This window comes from Lepisma saccharinum, chromosome 5 (assembly GCF_977018435.1).
Source record: "Lepisma saccharinum chromosome 5, izLepSacc3.1, whole genome shotgun sequence".
NCBI classification, from domain to species: Eukaryota; Metazoa; Arthropoda; class Insecta; order Zygentoma; family Lepismatidae; genus Lepisma; species Lepisma saccharinum.
This window is the reverse complement of record NC_139233.1, coordinates 15,190,540-15,217,022: the sequence shown is the minus strand read 5'-3', so window position 1 is coordinate 15,217,022 and position 26,483 is coordinate 15,190,540. Positions and strand designations below refer to the sequence as shown.

The window sequence follows — 26,483 nt, the reverse complement described above, 5'->3', positions numbered from 1 at the left end:
ACATCCAATTCTGTAAAAGGTGATTCCAAGATCACAAACTGAACCTTGTTTTTAATAAATAAAAGACAACCACCACCACCAGATTTCTGTTTGTTTAAATCCAGGTTTCTATCTTTTCTTATCACCCTGTACATTGGATCTAAATCTATAAAATAATCTCTATCTTGTTTACACCAACTTTCTGTAAGAAAAATTATGTCATAATTTTCAATATTTATATTGCTTACTAATGTTTCAAATTTGGTGTTAATTCCTCTAACATTCTGATAAAAACATTTAATCATATTATTACTAAGGAAAGACAAACTTATTTTTTTGAAGTTGAGTTTTCTCCAGACTTACTGGTTACTATTTGTATCAGATACACTTTTGTTTTTGTTGGCAACTATATTGTCATTTTTCAATTCGCCATAAAACCTTGTTACTAATACCCCTTTAGGCCAGATATTTTCATCGAATAGTACATCATAGTCATCCTGGGAAACAGCTACATGAAAAGAAGAGTAAGAATCATATTTAGTTTTCAGCCTTGTACATACCATTTTCTTTACGGAAGAAGTTTCAGCAATATATTGCTGAAGGTCAGAATTTGAAACTTCAGGATGAAGTCGAGTCACAAATAGAGCTCTCTGAGGAAAAACTTTGCGTTGCACTGCTAACCTAGTAGATGGATTCTGACCTTGCACTGATTTCTTCACGTCGTTCACCTGTTTGTTTACATTTTGCAAGGTCGAAGCTTGATGAGTAATAATAATAATAATAATAAAAATACAAAGAGTTCTGAGTGATTGCTCATAAAATTTGAGTTGTGTGAGTACAAAGTTTATTTCAATGTCTGTGGTAGTTTTGCTCATGCTGTTTGCAAAACTGCATTATTGTTGTATTTATCATTACAGTTAACAGTCCTACAAGTAATTTGAGCTCACTGCAAAGTCTGACTCAAGCAGGTGGCAGCTCGCTTCATGCCATTCGACCGCAGGGACCTCATCTTACCCCTAGCCTGGCAAATCATTATCGTGATGACCTAGTAAATCATGTAAGGGGTTGGCCTGCAGATGTAATAGAAAAACAGGTATGTCTGATAGAATAATAGAATTCTAGAGTTTAAGGCGAAGAGGGACAATTACGCACCAGGCATGCATTTATTCCAATATCGTCGGAATGAGCAATGCTACTGAAAAGATCTCCGGCAGAAATGAAGAGTATGAATTTCTCCCCATGTGGCAAGTGGAAGCGGTTTCCTAAGTTGATTATTAAGCCTTATTCGATTTTTGAAAAATATGATAAATTAGTATTTACCGAATCCCATGTATTCCTTATGGGACATCAACTTCAACTTCAAGTTACGGCTCATCAAATGGGAGTTTCGACTTTTCCTACTGCTATGACATAGTTCTACGTGTCCTTTTTCCGTCCAAGTACTTTTCTACGTCATCGGATGTTTGATATTCCCGAGAGAACGAATAAAATAATGGTCCCATAAGCCTAGTGCATTTCTCCTTGCCTCCTACGGCCATCCTGGCAGTGTTGCCAAACCTGATGTGCATAATAGAGCTAAATTTCACCATTAATATAGCTAAAGAGGACTTTCAAGGAGCTAAATTAACGAAGGCTGCATAAAGTGCCTACTAGGGTAATTTTAGTTGTCAGAGGGGTAGGAGTGCTGCTATTACCGTTAGCTTTAAAGTGATGGCAATTTATTCTTAGTTTCCACCGCCTAGATTTGGCGGCATCACCCATCTCAATAATCCAATGATGTTAATATAAAATCGAAAATAAAGGGTTCCCGGATAACAAAATTGTCATCTTCATGTTGGCCACAACGCTCTATATAAAATACATGGGAAGGAAAGAAGAGGTGGGTGACGCAGCCTATAGCTATACGAATATCACGCCACGTGCAAAATGTACACTCATGGCAAAAGTTGGTATTTATGGGCCGGAGCCAGTGGTGGCTCATAGTGGGGCAGAGGGCGGGTGCCACAGTTCACAGTCAAACGAGTGCACGAAAGAGTCAGATCTGGCTCCAAAAGAGCGAAGTTGGCAACAGTGATCAGCAGCTGCCCCAGCGAGAAAGACCAAGGGGAAATTGTCCCTCCTCGCCTTAAGTAAATTTGAATTGCTCAACAGTCTCATTTCCAGGAATTTTCTCGGGGATATCAAAAGGAAAGGTGAATGTGCTTTCTACATAATTTATTTCATTAATGGTAAGAATAAGAGTGCGAAGTATCTTTCCCTCAAACTGTGTTGCAAAGTAATTTAAAACAGTCATTGACATTTTCATTTGATAAATGCTAGGGAGACCTAATTCTGTTAAGCATATATCTGGATTGGTCCTTGAAGACCACTTGTCCACATCATGAATTGCACCACGTGACTGCATTTAACATGTCATCACTCAAAAACTAATAACAGTGTTTCACTTCTGTTCGTTTTATTTTCCATTGATTAATTTGAAAGTGCTCTTTTTCTTTCCAAAAAGAAATCTGTAATTTTACTGAAATCTGGCTCTGGCACTGGACGTATGGATGTAAATCGCTTGAAATTTGAATGCAGTGGTGATAAAAGACCACTCTTCGATTACATGACACACTTGTCAACACTTTTTATGAAAATAGATCCCTTAATAGACCATTCATTGGCAAAATTTAAAAATTTCAGTGATCAATAAAAAATATGTACATGGTACAAACATGCAACATCCACCTCATTTCAGTAATAAAGTACCAGCCATGAAAAAAACAACAACATTGGAATGAATTTCCAGAAATTTTTGCATTTTGCAAGCAAATTTTTACTGCCAGCTTCTTAATGATGAAGGGAAGTGGATTTCATCGGATTGTTGTTACATGTTAGATGCCAGATTTTTTAAGCTGCTTTTTTACGGGCCTTTCTTTTAAAGTATGAGGACAGGAGCAACATATCCAAGAGTGATCTTTCATTGTGATTACCTGCAAATTTACAGCAATTTGCACCCATAAGGTCGATGATGCCAAATTTGGTACTTTAGTATTATATGGACTACCTCATTTCAGACAGTCTGTTTTCTGGGAAAGCAAAAGAAACACTTATAGACATAATAGGAACACTGTATTTGAAAGTTTACAATATATAATTCATACAATTAGCCTTTTGTTAATTGTGATTCCCAAAAGTCAGCTATATCACCGAGAAGCTCGTTGAAAGCGTCGAACCTTGCATTCTGACGTCACCGTGGAAGGTTAGGCTCATTAATTTTAGTTCTCTTAGCATAAATAATATACTTGCTGTCCTCATATGCTAAGGGAACCAAACCTAACAGATTTAACATACACAAATGAGGTAGTCTGTATAATACTAAAGTACCCCAAATTTCCCCACTTGGAGCGATAGATACAATGCTTCTTTTTAGGAGCATTATACATTTTTATATTTTGTTCAAGGAGTATTGGAGGCACATATTGAATCGGATCCCACTTTAAAGTGTAGGTCCTGTCCCAATTAGCCTTTCTGTGCATAAAGTAAACAAAATCAAAACCAAACTCGAATCAAATCAAGCATATGTTTTCCTTTCCATCTTACCACCTGCAATGTAACAGATATGAGACAGAATTTTTTCAAGTCAGATGTAAACTGCATTGTTCTTGGGAAGCACGAAGTGACGTAATAAAATGTGCCACTTGGAAACAAACCTACAGAAGTAAGTGCAACTTTCAGGCTATTTATAGAATCTGGTGAAAAAAAAATTATGCCAAATTTTACTGATATGCCTGTATTGGGATATATCAATAGAATACCACTAAATGTGTCCCATACCAGGTTGGCTACTCACCGGGAATTCCTGGAATTATGCGTGAATTATTGGCTCTAGGAATTATGCGTGAATTGTACTTGAATTTTTCTCCGTTGACGTGAAAAATTACAACTTTTTTAATCCAAATCATATTCACATTTTATGCAAATAAAAATTATTTTCCTAAAACTTCCTTCTCTTATCAAGTTTATAACCATAGGTAGGAAGCGGCGGGAGTCTGTCCTAGGTGCCGAACTATCTAAATGAAAAAATGTAAAATTGATTGATTGATTTGTGGTTTTAAGTCCACTTGATGCACAGAAAGGCTAATCGGGACTGGACCTACAGTTTAAAGTGGGATCCGAACTACTGTGCAATGTGTTGAAAAAATAATTGAAATCGTTTGTTCGAACACAAATGCTTTAGCACTTCTTTACCTCCTTTTTGCATAATTTACGAGGATAATAACGTCTTTGGTCCCAGCGGGTTCTAATCCCAGCTTAGGCATGGATGTTTGTGACTGTCCATTCATCAATTTAATCATTTCACTCGTCCCCATCTTCGCAAATTAGCCAAACGTGGCACAAGAAGCGAAGTAAAATAAAACAAATCAATAATAATGTTATAATAATAACATTATTATTAACACATTATTATTATTATTATTATTAGTACGTTTATCCTGGCATTTTATCCCCGCCCACTCAGACAAAAATTCGTGGTTGCGCCTCTGTAAATAGAAACTCAACACCTTAAATTAAATATTTTAATTATATTATGTATACCGTTTAATTGAATTATAATTTTTGGATGTTGGAATCACATAGACCCTTTATTTTATTAAGATATTTGTGTGTGGATGTTGAGAGGTGGTAATAAGTAAGGTTTGAAATGGAGAAAACATCTGCTTGAATTTTTGGAAAGTTTGCCTTGAAAACAGGGAATTGTACTTGAATTTTATCATGGTCCTAGAGTAGTCACCCTGCATACCTAATTGTACAAATACATACTAAAGTGTTTTCCCTTAATTTGTTTCATAGGCTCAGAAGCTGAGTGAGGAGGCACACACTATGGGGAGTCTACATTGCACCAAAGTTTCTACAGATTTGAAGACAGCTCGCTCGTTAGTGAGGTTAAAGGAAATACAAGCGACCCTACACGAACAAAGGTAAGGGCTGAATTTCTTCCTGATGATATTCATTGCTTGTTAGTAACATTTAGAATAGAGTAAATGACTTCTTGAATGAAATTTGTTGCTAACATTTATTTAAATACAAGTGAAACAATCAAAGAGGTAGTAACATTTAGAATAGAGTTAATGACTTCTTGAATGAAATTTGTTGCCAACATTGGGTACTTTTTTGATTCCATGCTTGATTTGGAGTTAGAGTAGTAGTGAAGCCAAGTTTGAAGAGCATTTTCATCTTTGAAGGAGTTTCCTTGAAGATTGTGTGATAAGAGAGCAGAAAGGGTGAAAACCTGATGCTCAAGTTCAGGGGAGTGACTGGGATGTGAAATAACCTCCCAATCAAGCTCTTGGCTTTTGTCATGTTAGCATTTTCATTTGCAGCAGCACTTGATGCAGTCTTCCTGGTTGTTTTTCTTTAATTGTGCCTTCAAGGCATCTGAGTTTTGGGCAATAAATGTCAGCAGTGGTGGTAACATTTCTGGAAAGCAATTCGTAGTACACAATGTCTTCTTTATCCTGCCAGACACGTGTGGATGGGGAGATGCTTTTTTGTTAGAGCTCAGCCATTCCTTCCTCTTTTAAATGTTTGGCATAAATACACCATTTCTCATCACTGGCGACATTCCTGGCCAAGCATGATGAATGTTGTTCACAAGTTCTTTGTGAGTGTCCCTTCATCAATTTCAGCATATCATCACTCATTCTCATCATTGCCATTAGCCAAAAGTGGCAGAAAAGAGACACTAAGAAAAATTAAATCAAACTCGCATGATGGTTGACTGGTTCATCACGTTTGTCAGAAATCTTCAGCAGTATTCCGGATTATACATTCTTCAGGAGACCACGGTGAATAAGAAGAAAAAAGCTTAAAATGCAGGAAAATGTAAAATCTGGAAATATTTCATAGCAATTTTACTCTATTCAGACCATGAAGGTTGAATGTATAATGGAGGAAAATGTAAAATTTGGGGCTGTAGAATCAAGAGTTCCACTGTATCATCAAAAGAAAGTCACTTTAGATTAATTGCTTTTGCACTATTTTCTGACACACTTAGTGCAACTCTGAGATGTAAGAAACTGTTTTCGAAGTGTTTGTGCGCTAATAGTTGAAAAGTTGAAAAACTAAGGAACTCGAATGTGACCAATAAACATAAAACCATTGACCAGTTGCACAGATCTGAGTACTGATGTCTGTAGGCTAAGCTCTTTCCATATAAAATGTGTTTTGTGCCTGCAGTGCCATTTTGTGTAAAATTTCTATATTATTCTTCTTTCTTTAACTTTCATTAAGGCGAGGAGGGACAATTACGCACTAGTTGTGCACTTATTTCAATATCGTCGGATTGGGCACTGCTATTTAAAAAAGGGTTTAGTATGCAAGAGAGTATGAATTTCTCTCCATGTTGCAAGTGGAAACTGTTTTTCAAGTTGATTAATAAGCTAGACACGATGTTTGAAAAATATGATGAATAAGTATTTACAGAATCCCATGTATTCCTTATGGGAAATCAACTTCAACCTCAAGTTACGGCTAATCAAATGGGAGTTTCGACTTTTCCTACTACTATGACATAGTTCAACGTGACCTTTTCCATCCACGTACTTTTCTGTGTCATTGGATGTTTGATATTCCAGAGAGAACGAATAAAATAATGGTCCCATAAACCTAATGCATTTCTCCTTGCCTCATACGGCCATCCTGGCAGTGTTGCCAAACCTGATGCACCATTAATAGAGCTAAAGATGACTTTCAAGGAGCTAGATTAACGAAGGCTGCATAAAGTGCCTCCTAGGGTAATTTTAGGTGTCAGAGGGGTGGGGGCGCTGCTATTACCGTAAGCTTTAAAGCGATTGCAATTTATTCTTAGTTTTCACTGCCTAGATTTGGCAGCATCACCCATCTCAATATTCCAATAATGTTCATATGAAATCGAAAATAAAGGATTCCTGGATAATAATATTGTCATCTTCACCTTAGTCACAGCGCTATATATATATAAATACCTGAGGAGGAAAAAGGTGGTGGGTGACTCAGCCTATATATGAATATCACGTCATGTGCAAAATGTACACTCATGGCAAAGGTTGATCTTTATGGCCGGAGCTAATGGTGGCATCATGGTGGGGCAGAGTGCGGGTGCCACAGTTCACAGTCAAACGAGTGCACGAAAGAGCCAGAGCTAGATCTGGCTCCAAAAGAGCGAAGTTGGCAACAGTGATCGGCTGCTGCCCCAGCGAGATAGACCTAGGGGAAATTGTCCCTCCTCGCCTTAATGGGAGGTAAAATGTATAAATTTCACCTTTGCTAATAGTCCTGTCATTCTGTGGAGAAAAACCTCTACAACAATTAGTTCTCTTGCTACTTTTTCATTGCAGCAAGTTGAAAAGTGTGCATGTTAGAAGTTCCCATCCTGAGAATGCTAAAAGAAGTGCTAAGTTCTTCCATTTTGTTTCACTCATTCCCAAAACATTCATACCTCTTCTCTCCATTATATCTACCATCTACTTTCCTGTCTGCATTCCAATATTCAGTGCCCCTATTTCATAGTCCATGCTGTCTTCATTTTCTAGTTTGGTTTGCTTTTATTTTATTTTGGATGCATTTTCAGCTGTGGACATATCACAGCCTACACATGCTGCTGCTGTTACTTGTGGACTCTCAGGAAGAGCCTTGTTTTTCTCCTTCTTCCTTTCAAAATCCCTCTAGACCCAGAAGAGCCAAACACTTTTGTGGTGGGTGGCGCAGTGGTAGTTAAAATTATGTTTAAGTTATCGATTACATATGTAAGTAACATTGATGCCTTGTAATCAAGGGGTCCCGGGTTCAATACCCAATGGAGGCTCAAGTGGTTCGGATCCTACTTTAAACTGTAGGTCCAGTCCCGATTAGTCTTACTGTGCATAAAGTGGACTTAAACAGCAACTCAAACCAAACCCTACTTTTGTGGTGGTGTTTATTAGGTCTGAGCAGATGCCACTTTGAGCCGATTTCCACAGATACCAATGCCTGAATATTGTGACAATTAAAGTTATTCAAAATACAAGGCTTTGGCAAATATGAATTATAATTTATACATAGTGCAACACTGTCCAAGGTCAGTTGCACTGCCTCTCGGTTATCGTTCTGCAGTGAGTTACTCATGATTACGATCAGTGAAGGGAAGGAGCATGGAACAACACATTGTAATCTTTTCTCACCAAAGAATGCTGTAAACCGTTGGAAATTTCTTCCAGATCGATAACAGGAAATTTCTTCCAGATCGATAACAACAATACAGTGAGAATACGCTGTCATATGTTAGTGTGTATAAGTGGTGGAGTACCTTAAGGAGGATAGATAAATGGTGGAAAATGAACCACATGCATACCGGCCCAAGACATCCTTAACACCCAAGACCATTAAATGTGTCAACAGACTTATTCGTGAGGAGAGATGAATAACTGTGAGTTGGCTGGGATACAATACATCAATGTGGAATATAATGCAAGGCTCCTTGCAGACCCAGTGACCGCCATCAGGAAAAGGTCACAAACCATAGAATCATTTCTGCAGGATAATGCCCGTCCACATGTAGCTCCTTAAGCCATGGCTATAATCCAGAAACTTACATGCAACCTTGTTCCACGTCCTCCGTACAGTTTGGAACTTTCACCGTCTTATCACCTATTCGGTCCCTTCAAAGAGCATCTGAGAGGCCAAAAGTTGGGCAGTGATGAGGATGTCATACGTGCTGTTCATTACCAACCAGGGAGATTTTTTGAAAGTTAGCTACTTTGGTTTCAATAAAGGAATTAAAAGTGTGGACCTATTTACGCATTACAATTCATATTTGCCGAAGACTTGTATTAATTAATATTAGTGGGTGAGAATTCCACTCAAATTATAAGCACCAATTGTCCATAGTTTTGCTTTAAACTATTCAAGAATTACAACAGAATATTAAAATTCCTGGTATGAAATCACAAAATGATATTGGTGCAAAATAAACAGAAACTTTGAATTCTGCATAATTTCGAGATAATTAGACTCCGCAGAACTGAGTAGAATTTTGAACAACTCTTAATTGTTACAATTTTCAAGCATCTATAGGGGTATAAGTTTAAAGTGATATCTACTCTGGTCTAGTTGATACACTATTACTATCTAAATTTTTAAAGTTAATAAATACTAACTTTGGTTATCTTTTATTTTTCAGAATATTGTTTCTACGTCAGCAGATTAGGGAGCTAGAAAAGCTGAAGTCACAAAATTCATTCATGTCAGACTCTTAGTGGCACTTAGCCAATTACCTTTGGAAGCAAAATAAGGTGTTGTGCCCCCTCCCTGCTGCAGGGAGATTGTGTCATTTCGGAAGCCACAGCATGAACATCCAGATCGATGAGTTGATAGCTGTGTTAATGAAATGAGGCAGGAGTAGTGAAGAAAATTCTCTTTCAATAGCAGGAAAATGTTTTGGAACTATCCATGTTCGTCAACCTATAAACAACACACCAACTCTGTCATCTGCGTAGTGCTGTTCGTTGTTCTTGCAGGAAGTGGTATTTCGAAGTTTGTCAGTTGCTGTATGATACATCTTGCTGCGGTCTCTCTGTGCCAGCGGCGAGTGTAATTCTTGTTCCTCTGTGTTTGCTGCTTGGCACTTGCAATTAGCATTTTATTTTTGTAAGGGCATGGGGCATTTAAAAAAAAACTGTATATTGAGGTGTATGGACAAATGGCAAACTTCCGATGCTCTGTTCCTTTATGTTATAAAAAAAACACTAAGTTAAAATTTCTTGTCTGGATGACAATTTTTTTGATGTTCATAAAAACATGACTGAGAGAAAGTTGATGCCAGTAAGAGACTGGAACATCAAGAATTGGAAATCAGCTAGGAAAAGCAAGGTGTTTGTAAAATATTCCTTCATTTGCACCATCAGTGGTTTCTTTCCAGTGCTGTTACATGTCGTCGTGCACTTGGAGGCAGGCAGATCATGGTGAAAGAAATGTGTCGTTCGAAGGGGATAAAAACTGTTAGCTTATAGTTTGTCTGTCTGTCTGCAACACACTTCTTGTAACAGGCAGCTTTTGTACATAACTTTTAAGAACTTGATTCGTATTGGGCTTCTCAATACTAAAGGCAAGCGAAATTACTGTACATGTTGAAATGAATTTAAGCAATTTTTTTTTAGATCAAAATCTGAACATGCGTTTGTGTGGAACCAGTTTTACATTCTCTGAAAACTTAAAAAGTGCTAAGAAAACAAAATATTGATGTTTTCATCTGTGATTATCTTGGTACCACCACCTTGAGAAGTCCATAAATTTCCAATAGTATAAATAAGTATTGTTGATTTATTTAAATAAAACTTGGGACATAGTTTATCATCTGTATGTAGAAAACTAAAACAAAGGCCAGAAGTATTTCATGCCATAGATTGGCTTGTATGTTTGATCTGCCTGTTCAAATACTGATTTTAATTCAGTTCTAGGAATGCATTTGTAAATCCCCTTGACCTGAGTGCACTAGGCCAGCGTGTCACAGTGCTCTCTATGTGACAGAAGAGTTTGTATGTTGATTGTATGAATGGGATTTTTTTTTTTATTTGGGAGAGAACGTTTCATAATTGTAAATTAGCCTGTTGTATTTATGGTACAAAATAGAATTCCCAGTATAGAGTTTGCATGTAAGGATTGTGTATTCAGTGCAAGGGGTAGATAAATAAATCACAAGTTTCACTTCATTTGTGAGTCATTCATGTGGAGGAGACCAATAATCATAGCATTCATCTTTCCTTCTGTTTTGGACCATTATAAAATTGAAAAACATAATGTTATGTTGTTGATGTGCAATATGTTATCAGAGGTCTATATATATATATACTTGAAGCTATACATATACAACTACTTTAATTTCTATAACTTTTAAAAATTTACCATTGTGACCATGTCATCCAATGCTGAAAATTACTGTTTTTAGTTCAATCATCTAATACTTGCAGCTGTCCGGTACACTCATATTGACTTGTTACGAATTGTTGTACGTTCAGAGAATATACATTTTAGTTGCTGGTTAAGTAACAAATGGTTGACACAGGTTGCCAAGTACCAGATGGATTATTAATTGTGGATTGTAAATCTAAATTGCATGTGTTAGTTACAGAAATTAACATTCAATGTCTTGTCTTGAACCACTATTTGCAGTAACATCAAAATTGGTACAGTCGTGTAAATGATGTGTGACATTGCTAACAACACGTTGTATTCAGTTTTATTCGTTAATTTCCTTAAACGAAGAATATTGTAAGTATATCAAGTACAAAACAATTTCTTGAATAACTCTGCAGTATTGTGTTTCAGTTTTTTTTAAAATTCAAAACACTTTATTTTCAGATTTTTCCTTGCCTTACCTGAGGATATCATAGAATAAATTTTTTGTACGTCTCTTTCTTTGGATCTTCTGTCATGAGGATTTAATAAAATCTTTTTAAGTGATAGCAAGTACGGACATAAAGACTGATTTTTAGTTTGGTTTTGGGAGATATTACAGTTTATACATGTATCCCTTACTCTCCTCAACCACATGTAGGGATATGTTCACACACATACACATTTAATTCCACTTGAAACTAAGTTAAATACAAAAAAAAAATTGCTTTACAATATTGAGTTATGATACTTCAGGATGTCTACCGGTCTGGAAAACCTGGAAAAATCATGGAATTTACTTTTTTCTGGGTCAGGGAAATTTACTTCTTTTCTGGAAAAATGAATATTTTTGTGGAAGCACTAGGTTCTTGAACAAAGAAGAAAAGGACAAGCAAAGAATTTTAAATTTGTTGTGGACAAACTATACTGAATATTACCACCTATTACAGTAGAAACTGCATATTAAATACTCTAGGAAAAGGGGTCATGTTTTGAACTATTTTCAAATAGAAATCTACTAGAGTAATTCGATACTACTTTCCAGTTGCAATTTTTGTCTTTTATTTAGTACATATTAGGATTAATGTGTATACTACTAAATTTTACTATAATTATATATTATTTATACTATGTTATGATTTCTTCAACTAAAAAAAATATTTATTTATTATTAGTCCATACCTGACAAGTATTATGCAAAAATTCAGCCCTGATGTCCCTACCCAACAGTCAGTTCTGTTCAGTTCTTCTTCTCATTATTACTTTCAACTTCATTTAGTGGGTGTCGAAGTATGGTATTTAGCTAATGTAGTGTCCTCATACAAATGTGTAAATACATTAAAACCTCATTAATCCGGACCCCGATAAGCTGGACTTCGCTTAATCCAGACAGACAAAAGGCAAAGAATTTTTTTTAAAAAAAGCAGAATGCAAGGTTTTAAATGTGGCTAGAAGTCAACAAGAGAACTTCCCAAAGAAAAGGCAGTCAATCACTGATGAAATTCTGTTCCCCGCAGACTTTGTACTGTAGTGTATTTAGGCCTATGCCCTTTAAATACACCATAATATACATGTTTTGTTGCTATAAACTGAGTTTTAATGCACTTTCTACTGTTCTTTTTATTTTTTATCCAGACTTTCGTTAAACCGCTCAACTTATCCCCCCCATTAGTCCAGATTAACGAGGTTTTACTGTACATGAATTGCTCCAAAGACTTCTTCTGAAAAAATTTCGCTCTTTCTCTGGAAAAATCATGGAATTTTGTTTTTTACAAAATTGTAGACACCCTGTACTTGTCTTAAAGGTAGTGACAGTGGTTCTTTATTAACTTGCAATGTTAATTGATCATCATCCATTGTCTTGTCTTGTTTTTTGTAGGATACTAACATGCAAAGATGTGCCAGTCATATCCATCAGTTTGTCCATGTCAACTATCAGAATGTGAAAAACTTTTAGAGCTATAGAAACAAATCTTGATGGACTGATAAACCTTCCAAATAGTAACTCAACACAACAGACATTAACCTCTCCAGCATGTATAGCCAGGTCTCACTCATAACACGAACAACAACCAACATTACATAAAAATTTTCAGCGAAAAATGCAGGCTCGACCAGGACTCATACCCGGGTTTCTGGCATACCGTGCCATTGCTCTAAACACTGAGCTACCGAGCCGGCCTGGCCTCGCCTGATTTTTCACTCGCTGTTTTACCTGCGTGGAATCGTCTCTGCCAGTGCTACCGCAACGGAATCTCTACGCTGGGAGGAACCAGGCAACGTCGAAGTCTACTGTGTTTCAAAGGCAACAGATCCCGTTGCAGTAGCACTGGCAGAAACTATTCCACGGAGGTAAAACAGCGATAGCGAAAAATCAGGCGAGGTCAGGCTGGCTCGCTAGCTGTGGTGAGAGCAATTGCATGGTATGCCAGAGACCCAGGTTCAAGTCCTGGTCGAGCCTGTATTTTTCGCTGAAAATTTCTACGTAGTACATCTCCTGTGTGTGCCTAATCTTCAACAACCAACATTGTATTCTGACGTCAGTGCAGAGTGCCCTTGTTGTTAGGTTTAGTTCTCTTAGCATAAATAATGCCTTTTTGGTCAAGCCCAGATAAAATTGCAATGTATTTATGCTAAGAGAACTATATCAACAAAGGCATTCCTCTCTTACATCAGAAGATTATGTTAGTTGTTGCATGTTTTATGAGCGATGCCCTGTATAGCCTCGTAGGTAGGAACTTTTCAAGTGTGTGCTTTTCAAACTTGCCACAGAGAAAAATGGTAGCTCAAGAACTATTTGTCAGAGAGAGATGATTTTTCTTTTATCCGTGATGACCGGGCTTTTAGCACATGTGATATTCACACATTGTATCTCCCCATAATGAAAGTTATGTGAAGAAGAAGAAAATTGAAATTTTACACATAATTTGGTATTCTGCATGCCCTTGTGACCACCACAATAGATCAAAGTGAACGTAAAATTGTAGTATGTAGCAGTGGTAGATTCCTACAACCATGCCAATTTTCATTAAGAATAGGCCAATACTTGGGAAACAACATAATAATGTATAAGGATAGTAGTGTTGCCACGTTGCGGGGAAAAATCTGGAAAATTGCTTCTTGGTTTGGCCCCATGGATGCTGGATGGATGGAATTTTCATGGAAACATGACTTAGGACATGTAATGTCCATTTCCCAATTTTGGAAAGAAATTGAAAATGTGCTAAATCTTAGAAAACTATAATTTACTGGAAATTTTGTGAATTGGAATTTCCTCGCTGGGCCCCTAATTGTCACATATTGTTTACATTTTTTTGTTGTTTTCATTATTACATGTAAAAGCCGTGCTCAAAGTGATGGAAGGATAGTATCACCCTGGCTATCAAAATTTTTCTCAAAGCATCCCACCAGTTAGCCCCAAGGCTGGACCTTCATGTGTATGCAAATGAATAAAAGTAACAACTGAAATGTCATGTGTAATTTTGAAGAAATTATGCGTTAATTGCTCGCACCTGGTGGTAGTACACCTAGTTACCAGTCAACCTGAGCGGAATACATATGCTGGTAAACATGGCTACTAGTTGTCTGCTAAAGGTTAAGTTGATCATCTCATCCCTCTGGCCATGAGGAACATCATCAATCTAAACTGGCCATTTGTATCTCGGAGACTAGTAAATATGAATGTAAAGTGACATAATGTCCATCTGTCGTATGGCAGTAAAATAATTGACTGGCAACAATCAGTTACATTATGTTTCAATATCTTTAAAACTATACAAACTGCAAATATGAGTTTTGAATAGTTGAAAGAACCATGAATGATTAACTTGAAGTGGTCTCGATCTAGTCATCCATTTTCCTTGTTGTAAACCAGGTTTGGTCAGCTCAGGTCTACACAATATACTCCAAGGCCCCTTCCCTTGCTTTCTTCCTCCCAGCACTGCTAGCTTGTGTATATTATTGGTGCCTGTGTGTAATATTAGGTCATTCCATAAGTAATAGATTTTTTTGGCACAAGAAAAAAGATTACATACCTGGAAGACAATTGTCAGTCATAATACTCTCCCCCTGATTTGATGACGCACACCTGTCAACCAATTTTTGAACACAGCAGTGAAAGCAAGCTGTGGTTTTGGACAAGAAAAGCTCGTCCATTCTTCCCACTTGTTCTCCATGTTTCACAGTGTTTTTTCCGTCAAGATGGTTTTGGACTCTGTGAAAGAGACTGAAATCTATAGGTGCAAGGTTGGGCGAAGAAGGTGGGGTGGAGCATTTTATACCATCCAAATTCCAGTAATTTCTCACAGGTGCTCCTTGTCGTGTGTGGGCAGGCATTGTCTCAGTGGATCATGACACCCTTATAATTGACCAGTGCAGGTTGTATGTCCAGCATTGCAGCCTGTAGCCACTCCAACTGATGACACTAGACCTCTGCAGTGATTGGTTCAGTGGAAGCAGTTCAAAATTGATGATATCATGTTTATCCCACCAATCATTGTGTGTGGGTGGAGCTCTTGTTTTGGGACTGTTCCCATCACACCACCTTTAGGCCACTGATAAAACTTGATTAGTAGAAATAATGACAATAATATTTACCACACTCATAATTGTCATTTTTACAATAACTACTATAAGTTATTAAAAATAAACCAATTTTAATCCAAATTTATTGTTATATAAATGGAGGTACTTTGCTACTCGATCCAACATTGTTGTCCATTATTTTTCTTACATTTTGTACAGTTAGTGTTCTAAAATTCATAGTTATTGCATTTTGTTATTAACTTTTATGCATTCTGTTAATAAAGAAAAGGCTTTAAAAGTTAAGGCCAAATTTTACTAAGTTTATATTGTGTGACCTCTCGCAAAGAAAATTACACATTTTGAGAGCTGTGGATCCATTTATTCTTTGAATTAAATTGTAGAATGTAAAAATAATTCTGCAAAGGCAGTAAAATTAATTACCACTATACATCATTTAAATTGGATATTTGTAGTAGGATTGGGGGGGGGGGGGCTGCTTCAGCCCCCTTAGCCCTCCCCCTGGCTACGTGCCTGTTTGCAGCAGTTATGAATGGGACTATCTACAATGAAACATCGATGGAATTGTCTTTGAGACCAAGGACATAGAGTGGTCATTGCTGACAAAGAATCCAGATTCGATCTTGCTTGGATTGTCAACAATTGGAACCATTTGATACCTCTTCATTTTCATAAAATAGGACAGTTGCATATATGAACTGTGGCTGAAGGAGTATGAAGTTTCTGAATATATTTCATATCTTAATATGAATGTCACCTGCCTGGGAGGAGACAAGCAAGGCATTTATTCCTTATTTGTTTCAACAACGATGTTCACTGGTCTTATATTTGTATTTTTTTTAATACAGTATTGTTACTGCAAACCTACATTAAAAATTGAATGTACAGTGGGATCCACAAGTATTGCTCAGCAAATTTTTTTACTTTACTATTTTCGTTCGTTTTTATGTTCATGCTACATGTTTTTAAGGACTGTATTATTACTTATACTGGTTCATAGGTAATAAGCAGATTGATTGGTGTTTTGTGTCAGTTCTTGAAGCTCTTGTTGCATAAAACAAAGGGAGTAAATGTGATGGACAATTTGCTTGGTAATACTTATGGATCCCACTACATGAAAAGCAATCTGGAATCATGGCCTACCAACTTACCCTCAAAAAGTGGTGACAATATGCCTTGTACATGTATATTTCCGAAAAAGGTATTTCTGCGTGTCAATGATTTTGCGGTTGAAAACTATGTTTTCTTGATAAATTTGACATAAGAAATCCTAAAATGAAGTTAATTTTGCTGTATATAGTACAGTTTCCTTAAACGTGGAAGGGGGGACAACTAGCAGAATACATGTTTATTTCCAAGAAAGTGCTAACTCCAAAGGGCACCCAAGTAACCAAAACTTGTTGGGTCAACCGTTCTGAAAATAGTTGGCCAACTGTAATTTTGGCCGTGGTTCCAACTTTGGGCCAAAGTATGGTTTTCCGTTGGCCCAACGTACTGAAAACTAAAGAATGTATATGTTTGTGTTCTGATATATACATAATTTATTGTTAGGCCAAATGTAAACGATAGTACAAATTATTTATAAAAATAAAAGAAATGCACAACACTTTCTCACTCGCATGGTATGATTGTTTTCACCATACCTTCAAGTGGTAACCCAAAAACCTTCTACAGTTTACTTAGTTTTACACCTTTCATGGAATTTAGTCTGCACATAACATTGTTTAACTACCTTCACAATAATACCTGTAAGAATGTTCTTGTTCTTCTACAACTAAAGAGACGAACAATAAGCATTTCCCAACACATCTTTCATCCATGGCAGCTGACAAAGGACTGGTGAGATACTGAAGTTAAAACTAGCTTCAACTTTCATTAAAAATATATTATATTTCCAGTATGTGCTGCGATTGAAGTATTCGAAAAGAAACACTGTTACATGTCGCTTATTTTACACACTAGAATTTTCAGCATACTCCAGTTGTTTTTAAGTTGTTTTTAAAACTGATTTTGACTCACTTTTCCATGTTTGGGCAATCCTTGGCTCAAGGTAAGACAAACGTCAAGAGGGTTGTTAAAGGTGCAGGAATTTTAAATAAATCCAATTCCGGTCCAGGAGAGAAAATTATGAAAAAAATGGATTCCGGACCGTAAAGAACGTTTTTATCTGTAAGGAACCTTTTTTCCCCGATCAATTTAAATAAGGTCCAGGAACCTTTTTTACCGAATCAGTTTAAATAGGGTCCAAGTTCCGTATTGAAATGAAACAATACGCAACTTGGATCGAATTCGAACGTGACGATAAGCAATTATCCACTTGTGAGCATGAAAGACTAATCCAGGTGCTGGCTGTCTTGAGAATCTAAGGTACAAGTTAGAAATGGGTGAAACTCAGGGACGGCGCCAGGGGTGGGCAAGCGCCCACCCAAAAATTCCTGTGCCCACCCGATTGCCCACCCAATCAAATTCAATAAGTACATATACTTGGAGATATATGAATAATTTGATAAATATACACTATTTTCTGGTGTTCATAACATGCATATTTTACTTGTGAATATTATCTATGTTAGAAATATTCACATATCAACCCAGAAAAAAGCAAATTTTGTCATTAGATAGTGAAAGTAAATACTAGAGCTATTGAAACAAAAAATGTGATCAAATGGATACTTCCATGATTAAAAGCAGTTAGTAGGCTTAGAAGGCTCAAAATTATGCAGGGTATGATCAAGATTAGATCAGAATTTAGGTCGAACTTGAGGACTGCAGCTCCGGGCCTCCACATACGTATATATATCCCGGTCTGGGTATGGTTAAAATAATCTCTAAATAAACAAATAAAATCATCATCTTAGCGTTACTTCCTCCGGCAACACAATACATTATTTTGACTTTTTAATTATTATTACTAGAATAATTTAATCAAGAAGACTTAAAGTCAACAGTGAGAAGAAAAATAAAAATAACAAAATGACAAAAAATATTAACGAAAGTAAGTCAAAATGGCACTATTATACATTATATTATTTATAAAATGATATTAAAGAGGAAATAAAAAGCAGGCTTAATTCAGGAAATGCATGTTACTTCTCTCTTCATAAACTTTTGTCTTCTCGTTTAATATCTAAGAAACTAAAAGTTAAAATATACAAAACAGTAATTTTGCCTGTAGTATTATATGGGTGTGAAACTTTGTCCCTTACATTGAAAGAGGAACACAAATTGAGAGTATTTGAAAATAAGATCCTTAGGAAAATCTTTGGACCTAAAAGGGATGAGGAGACAGGTGAGTGGAGAAGGTTACATAATTTGTATTCATGTCCAGATATTATTAGAATAATTAAATCAAGAAGACTTAGGTGGGCAGGCCATGTGACACGAATGGCAGAGGAAAGAAATAGTTTACAGGATTCTTGTTGGGAAACCTGATGGTAAGAGACCAGTAGGAAGGCCAAAACGAGGATGGAGGGATAACGTTGAGATGGACCTAAAAGAAATCGGCAAGGATCGAAAAGATTGCATTCATCTTGCCCTGAATGGGGACAGATGGAAGGCTTCTGTTGCTGAAGCCATAAACCTTCGGGTTTAATTATGCTAGCGTGTATAATATAGTTTTAATTAGCTCTGCATTAAAATTCCAGAAGTGTCCCCTTTTTTTATTTCATTACAATTTTTATATACTTGTTATCTTCAAATATCAATATGGTATGCGAAATATCAACTTTATATTCATTCTACTAATAAGAAGGAATCACAATAATCACTACAATACTGCAGTGAATAAATTTTAATAAACCAGTTATGTATCGAAAAAGCTACAGAATTATTCAATTGTTAATGAGTGGCTTATCCTATTTAGAAATCCTCGTTCCATACATAAATTTTGCCACATGAATCAGCTGAAAATGTCAACAGAATCTGTAGATGCAGCTGAAGTAAAGAAAAAAAGTTATATCACGAAGTATCCAGAAGATCTTTTTATTACTTTGTTTTTCAATCCACTTTTATGCTCAGATAGGCTAATCAGGACCAAACCTACAGTTTAACGTGGGACTAGTGTGCATTGTGCTTCCACCAGAGGAGGGGGAGTCGAACACAGGACGTCTTCATTATAATGCGATAGCGTTATGCCTTTGGGATGGGGAAAAATATACAGAATGAACTCGCACCAAACGTGGCATTTTATCACAACAGAAGATGCTTCCATTTTAAGAGGGTGATTGCTTGAGACAAATATTTGAGACTTTCGGAAAAAAACATCATTGTTCACGGAATTAGCTGCCTTGACTTGATCCACTAATGAAACGCTGTGCAATTGAAACTACCACCTCAACTTTCTAAGAGGTATGAACTAATGCAACTCCATTTTTGGAAGAGTAAGTTGTGGTTGATTTGCTATATTTAACCTTTAAGCAGCTGAGCCGGTTTTCGAAAGTAACCCCTCTATCGCCGTGGCCTTTGCGCGCGATTTTTAAATTTTTACACTTATTTCATAAAAACGTTATATCTCGGAGACTATTAGAGCAATCTACTTCGGATAACTTTTGTTTGAAAGCAAAAACATCGAAGCACGCAACCGTGTACAATTCAGAAAGCCCAAGTGAGAAAAACATGATTTTGGAGGGGCCAAGTCCCCAAATTTCAGTGAAAAAAAAATCTGCCGTTCGCCTCCTATTATCCCGTTATTTTGGAAAAGGGGCGCAAACTTTTGCATTGTTTTCAAAGAGTAGACCTTTTGCAACAAAGTGAAACTTGTTTCAAGTTCTAGTTCTCATACAAGCTGAAATATGACGCAATATGTACAATTTGCATTTTGGCTAAAAGTAGCTAATTTGCATATTAGAGAAAGGGGGAGGGGGTGGGTTTGTTTACAACCTCACCTACAAGTATGAAGGTCCTAAAAGCACGTGAATGTTGTAATCGGCACCATGGGTCATATATGACACATTGGCTGTTTAAAGGTTAAAATAATGAAGTTTCCAGGGTGTGCTGCACAGGATAGAGGTTGACATTCTAGTGTGTTCGAAATGGTCACGCCATGCAACCCAAGTCATTATGAAAAATAGATGAATTATTACTGGCACGGTGATCAACTTCGATGAATTCCTTGTGTCCTAAATCATTTTGTTACCTCAAAAAATATGTTCATGTAACCAACCATACGTGTATTGCTTCTCCCGCATTAGTAACATGACAGTTCAGAAAATGAATAGCAAGCTAATAATCTCTTCAATTCTGAAGAGATTTTTCGATCTTACTTGTTTGTGAGTGATATTCTGTCAAAATAGCCTTTCATTAGCCTAGGAATACTTCATGGACAATGAACAAAGAATTTGATTTCCGTGTGTGTTTTAAATCATTCCTAATAAGACGTTCATTTTAATCGAAACATTCAGTGGTGGCGATTAGGAAGACCGGGAAGTGGGGGATGCAGTTCCCTCACCAAATTTTGCCACTTTTTGCCCCCGCACTATGGCCTTTTTATGCTAAGCCTTTTCTGCCAAGAAAAAGTATATTGTCTTTATACCCAATCACCGCTACTACAAACATTCAGATAGATTTCTCAGTTGTACAAATCTTGTAAGCTAAGAAAAGTAACCCCTAAGGAGTAAGAAAACTCTTTCAGTTAAAAACTCATACGATGAAAATACTATGCTCAGGAACATGCATTTAAATTACGAGATACTTCACGAGTATCTACCGTCGCACTTTCTATCATTGTCGCCGAATACATCAAATCAAGTTTGTGCCTTGTATTTCCAACACAACCTTAAACCTAATTCACATTTATTTTACTGTATTAACATGCATGAAAGAATATGATTTAGAATGTATGACGGGTATGGCTGCGCATGGGTAAACACTTCCTTGAAATAATTGTGTCCATCAGAGACAAAGCGAAAGGAAATGGAACAAGATGCGAGAATAGATTAGAAAAGATTAAAAAATAACACAAGAAAAGGGAAGGGAAAAGAAGTAAGAATGAAAATGGGGAGTGTAAGAGAGAGGGGGATACATACGTCTTACATACACATATAAACTATGTATGGTCTTACATTTATACTGCCCACCCTAATCTATCAATAAGGAGCTTCTGCCCACCCGGTCGAAAATTTCTGGCGCCGCCCCTGGCGAAACTCAAACGCTGCAGTCACGTTACCCATCTCCATGTAGTCCCATTCTATCGCGTGCGTTCCTTCACTTTGTTGTAGCAACACTTTCCGTCCCTGTTGTGATATCTGCTGGGAAGACGACAGCCTGGATCGGATGCCGGAGCAACACGTGACTGGTTTGTTTGAACTCAATGTGGCGCCACACTAATATAGTCCATTGGTTATGTACAGTAACTCTTCATCAAGGGAGTATTTGAACATGGCCCACAAGAGAACAACAGAGTTATGATTTATTTCCTGTGATACGGTTTCTACAACCGCAGTGTGACATTCCAGTGTAAACGTACTCGCGGACATTTTTAGAAGGCCACTTTCAATCGGTCAATCCTGGTCTACGAATTGTAAACAAATTCAATCCCTGACTGGAAGAGAAAATCAGCAAACGTAAATGAGTTCTAGACAGTGTATAACTTTTTCATATTTAAAGCATTTCAATTCGGTCCAGGGAACTTTTTTCCGGATCAATTTAATTACGGTCCAGGAACCTTTTTCCCAGAAGGAATTTCAATTCGGTCCAGGAACCTTTATTCCCCGCATCAATTTAATTACGGTCCAGGAACCTTTTTTCAATGAAACAATACGCAACTTGGACCGAATTAAAATTGTATGAGAAAAGAAGAGTTCCGCTCCTGAAGCAGAACCCTGAACGTGAAGCCAACCTTTCCCACGTAAAGACTGACATTGGCCCAACGGTGGTGGTTACTTGGGTCGTTCCAAAATTCCGTGGAAGCCGTGCAGTAATCACCCAGGCACCATGGAATCAAATGCATAGGATCCTGCAGTACTGAATGATGTCATGACAAGTCACATGATGCCGTCGGCAACACGGTTATTCATAGATTCGAACAAGGAAAGTTCACAACAGCAACAAATAACCCAATATACAGTGGGATCCACTAGTATTGCTCGGCAATTAAGGACTGGTCCGCCTAGGCTTTGTCTATATACATTAGCCGCTTACAACGAACGTAGAACTTTCGCTAGTTAATTCTCATTGTTCACAAAAAAATACATGTTCATTGAACATTGTTGCAGCTGAGGTACAAAACAACTTTCTTCCTCTTTTAAATCATAGTTGCCCTCATATTTTATTTTCAATAATTCGTACTTACTTTCAAGGTATTCACTCTGAAAGACGCGTGTGTTTAGGATGCTGTGCTCTCCTCCATGTAATGGTACATGGGAATGACAATTCAAATTATTTTTATTTTTATTATTATTATTAGTAGTAGTAGTAGTAGTAGCAGTAGCAGATCTTTGACTGATTAACTAGCCATTTTTATTTTTTTCACAGCATTTTTCATAACATTTCAAAAGCTCAAGGGATGGTTTAAACCCCGTAACCCCCCCCCCCCCCTTGCGTACGCCACTGTGCTTAACTGCAGTAAATAATAGATAACCCAAGTTCCACAACTCCATAATACGAGGGTCACTATTTATATTTTGAGCCTAACAATGAAAAAACAGGAATTTGGCATTGAAAACTGTTTTATTGTTTTTCGAAGTATTCTCCTTTATGGTCAATACACTTTTGCATTCGTTCGAACCATTTGTCAAAGCAGTTTTTCCAATCTTCTTGAGACACCTCCATAATATGGTTTTGAACGCATCAACGGCGTCTTCCGCCGACGAAAATCGTTGTCCACGCAATTTATTCTTGACATTCGGGAACAAGAAGAAGTCATTGGGTGCCAAATCAGGACTGTACGGCGGATGACCCATCAATTCGATTTTTTGACTGTTCATAAAGTCGGTTGTTAGACGAGATGTGTGACAGCTGGCATTGTCTTGATGAAGAATGATCCGACGGAGTTTGTTTGTTTTCCGTATTTGACCGAAGACCTCTGGCAAACAAATTGTTGTGTACCATTCAGAGTTGACCGTTCTACGTTCCTCTAAAGGCACAGTTGTCACATGAAATAAACAGGCGACCATTTGTTTCGATGTGCTTCGAGCGCGAACGACTTTTGTTGGATTGGGTTCATCTGGAAACACCCATGCAGTCGACTGCTGTTTACGTTCCGGCTCATATGCATCTATCCATGATTCATCACCTGTTACAATCTTATATACGTCTTTTGAAGCACCACGATTGTATTCATTGAGTATTTGTTTGCACCAGTTGACGCGAGCGTCTTTTTGAGTTTTTGTCAAATTGTGTGGGATCCAACGAGAACATACCTTTCTCACAGCTAAATGATCATGTAATATTTTATATATGCTGTTGGAACTAATGCCTATGGTTGCCTCAATCTCACAGTATGTCACATGACGATCTTGCAGTATTAGGTTTTGCACATCATCAATGTTTTCTTGAACAACAACTGATTTTGGACGACCTTCGCGAATCTCGTCGGTGAGCGAATGGCAGCCACGATTATATTCGTTATACCAGCGTTTTTCAGTGGCAAAGGATGGGGCTTCATCGCCAAATGTGGAAGTAAGTTGATCGATGCACTCTTGTCTTGATAATCCACGTCGAAAATCGTAAAAAAATCATCGCACGAAAATGTTCACGAGTTAATTCCATTTTATTGTTGTCGTGTCAATGATTTAGCGGTTGAAAACAATGTTTTCTTGATAAATTTGACATAAGAAATCCTAAAATGAAGTTAATTTTGCTGTATATAGTACAGTTTCCTTAAACGTGGAAGGGGGGACAACTAGCAGTATACATGTTTATTTCCAAGAAAGTGCTAACTCCAAAGGGCACCCAAGTAACCAAAACTTGTTGGGTCAACCGTTCTGAAAATAGTTGGCCAACTGTAATTTTGGCCGTGGTTCCAACTTTGGGCCAAAGTATAGTTTTCCGTTGGCCCAACGTACTGAAAACTAAAGAATGTATATGTTTGTGTTCTGATATATACATAATTTATTGTTAGGCCAAATGTAAACAATAGTACAAATTATTTATAAAAATAAAAGAAATGCACAACACTTTCTCACTCGCATGGTATGATTGTTTTCACCATACCTTCAAGTGGTAACCCAAAAACCTTCTACAGTTTACTTAGTTTTACACCTTTCATGGAATTTAGTCTCACATAACATTGTTTAACTACCTTCACAATAATACCTGTAAGAATGTTCTTGTTCTTCTACAACTAAAGAGACGAACAATAAGCATTTCCCAACACATCTTTCATCCATGGCAGCTGACAAATGACTGGTGAGATACTGAAGTTAAAACTAGCTTCTACTTTCATTAAAAATATATTATATTTCCAGTATGTGCTGCGATTGAAATATTCGAAAAGAAACACTGTTACATGTCGCTTATTTTACACACTAGAATTTTCAGCATACTCCAGAAAATTGTCTTAGGATAAAAAAAGTTGTTTTTAAAACTGATTTTGACTCACTTTTCCATGGTTGGGCAATCCTTGGCTCAAGGTAAGACAAACGTCAAGAGGGTTCTTAAAGGTGCAGGAATTTTAAATAAATCCAATTCCGGTCCAGGAGAAAATTATGAAAAGTAAATGGATTCTGGACCGTAAAGAACGTTTTTATCTGTAAGGAACCTTTTTTCCCGATCAATTTAAATATGGTCCAGGAACCTTTTTTTTCAGAATCAGTTTAAATAGGGTCCAAATTCCGTATTGAAATGAAACAATACGCAACTTGGATCGAATACGGACCTGACGATAAATAATTCTCCACTGTGAGCATGAAAGACTAATCCAGGTGCTGGCTGTTTCGAGAATCTAAGGTACAAGTTAGAAATGGGCGAAACTCAAACGCTGCAGTCACGTTACCCATCTCCATGTAGTCCCATTCTATCGCGTGCGTTCCTTCACTTTGTTGTAGCAACACTTTCCGTCCCTGTTGTGATATCTGTTGGGAAGACGACAGCCTGGATCGGATGCCGGAGCAACACGTGACTGGTTTGTTTGAACTCAATGTGGCGCCACACTATTATAGTCCATTGGTTATGTACAGTAACTCTTCATCAAGGGAGTATTTGAACATGGCCCACAAGAGAACAACAGCGTTATGATTTACGGTTTCTAAAACCGCAGTGTGACATTCCAGTGTAAACGTACTCGCGGACATTTTTAGAAGGCCACTGTCAATCGGCCAATCCTAGTCTACGAATTGTAAACAAATTCAATCCCTGACTGGAAGAGAAAATCAGCAAACGTAAATGAGTTCTAGACAGTGTATAACTTTTTCATATTTAAAGCATTTCAATTCGGTCCAGGGAACTTTTTTCCGGATCAATTTAATTACGGTCCAGGAACCTTTTTCCCAGAAGGAATTTCAATTCGGTCCAGGAACCTTTATTCCCCGCATCAATTTAATTACGGTCCAGGAACCTTTTTTCAATGAAACAATACGCAACTTGGACCGAATTAAAATTGTATGAGAAAAGAAGAGTTCCGCTCCTGAAGCAGAACCCTGAACGTGAAGCCAACCTTTCCCACGTAAAGACTGACATTGGCCCAACGGTGGTGGTTACTTGGGTCGTTCCAAAATTCCGTGGAAGCCGTGCAGTAATCACCCAGGCACCATGGAATCAAATGCATAGGATCCTGCAGTACTGAATGATGTCATGACAAGTCACATGATGCCGTCGGCAACACGGTTATTCATAGATTCGAACAAGGAAAGTTCACAACAGCAACAAATAACCCAATATACAGTGGGATCCACTAGTATTGCTCGGCAATTAAGGACTGGTCCGCCTAGGCTTTGTCTATATACATTAGCCGCTTACAACGAACGTAGAACTTTCGCTAGTTAATTCTCATTGTTCACAAAAAAATACATGTTCATTGAACATTGTTGCAGCTGAGGTACAAAACAACTTTCTTCCTCTTTTAAATCATAGTTGCCCTCATATTTTATTTTCAATAATTCGTACTTACTTTCAAGGTATTCACTCTGAAAGACGCG

General features: G+C 37.2%; 1 protein-coding gene across 1 annotated transcript in view; it reads left to right on the top strand.

Annotated features, from left to right (window-relative positions):
- Nucleotides 1-10,685, top strand: part of wcy (WW domain-containing adapter protein with coiled-coil wacky) — a 55,518-nt gene extending 44,833 nt beyond the window's left edge. The window contains exons 8-10 of the mRNA XM_083122195.1: nucleotides 897-1,072; nucleotides 4,813-4,940; nucleotides 9,158-10,685. Coding sequence (XP_082978321.1) covers nucleotides 897-1,072; nucleotides 4,813-4,940; nucleotides 9,158-9,233 — 380 coding nt within the window. The 3' untranslated portion in view covers nucleotides 9,234-10,685. The remainder of the gene's footprint in view (nucleotides 1-896; nucleotides 1,073-4,812; nucleotides 4,941-9,157) is intronic.
- The last annotated feature ends 15,798 nt before the right edge of the window (nucleotides 10,686-26,483 follow it).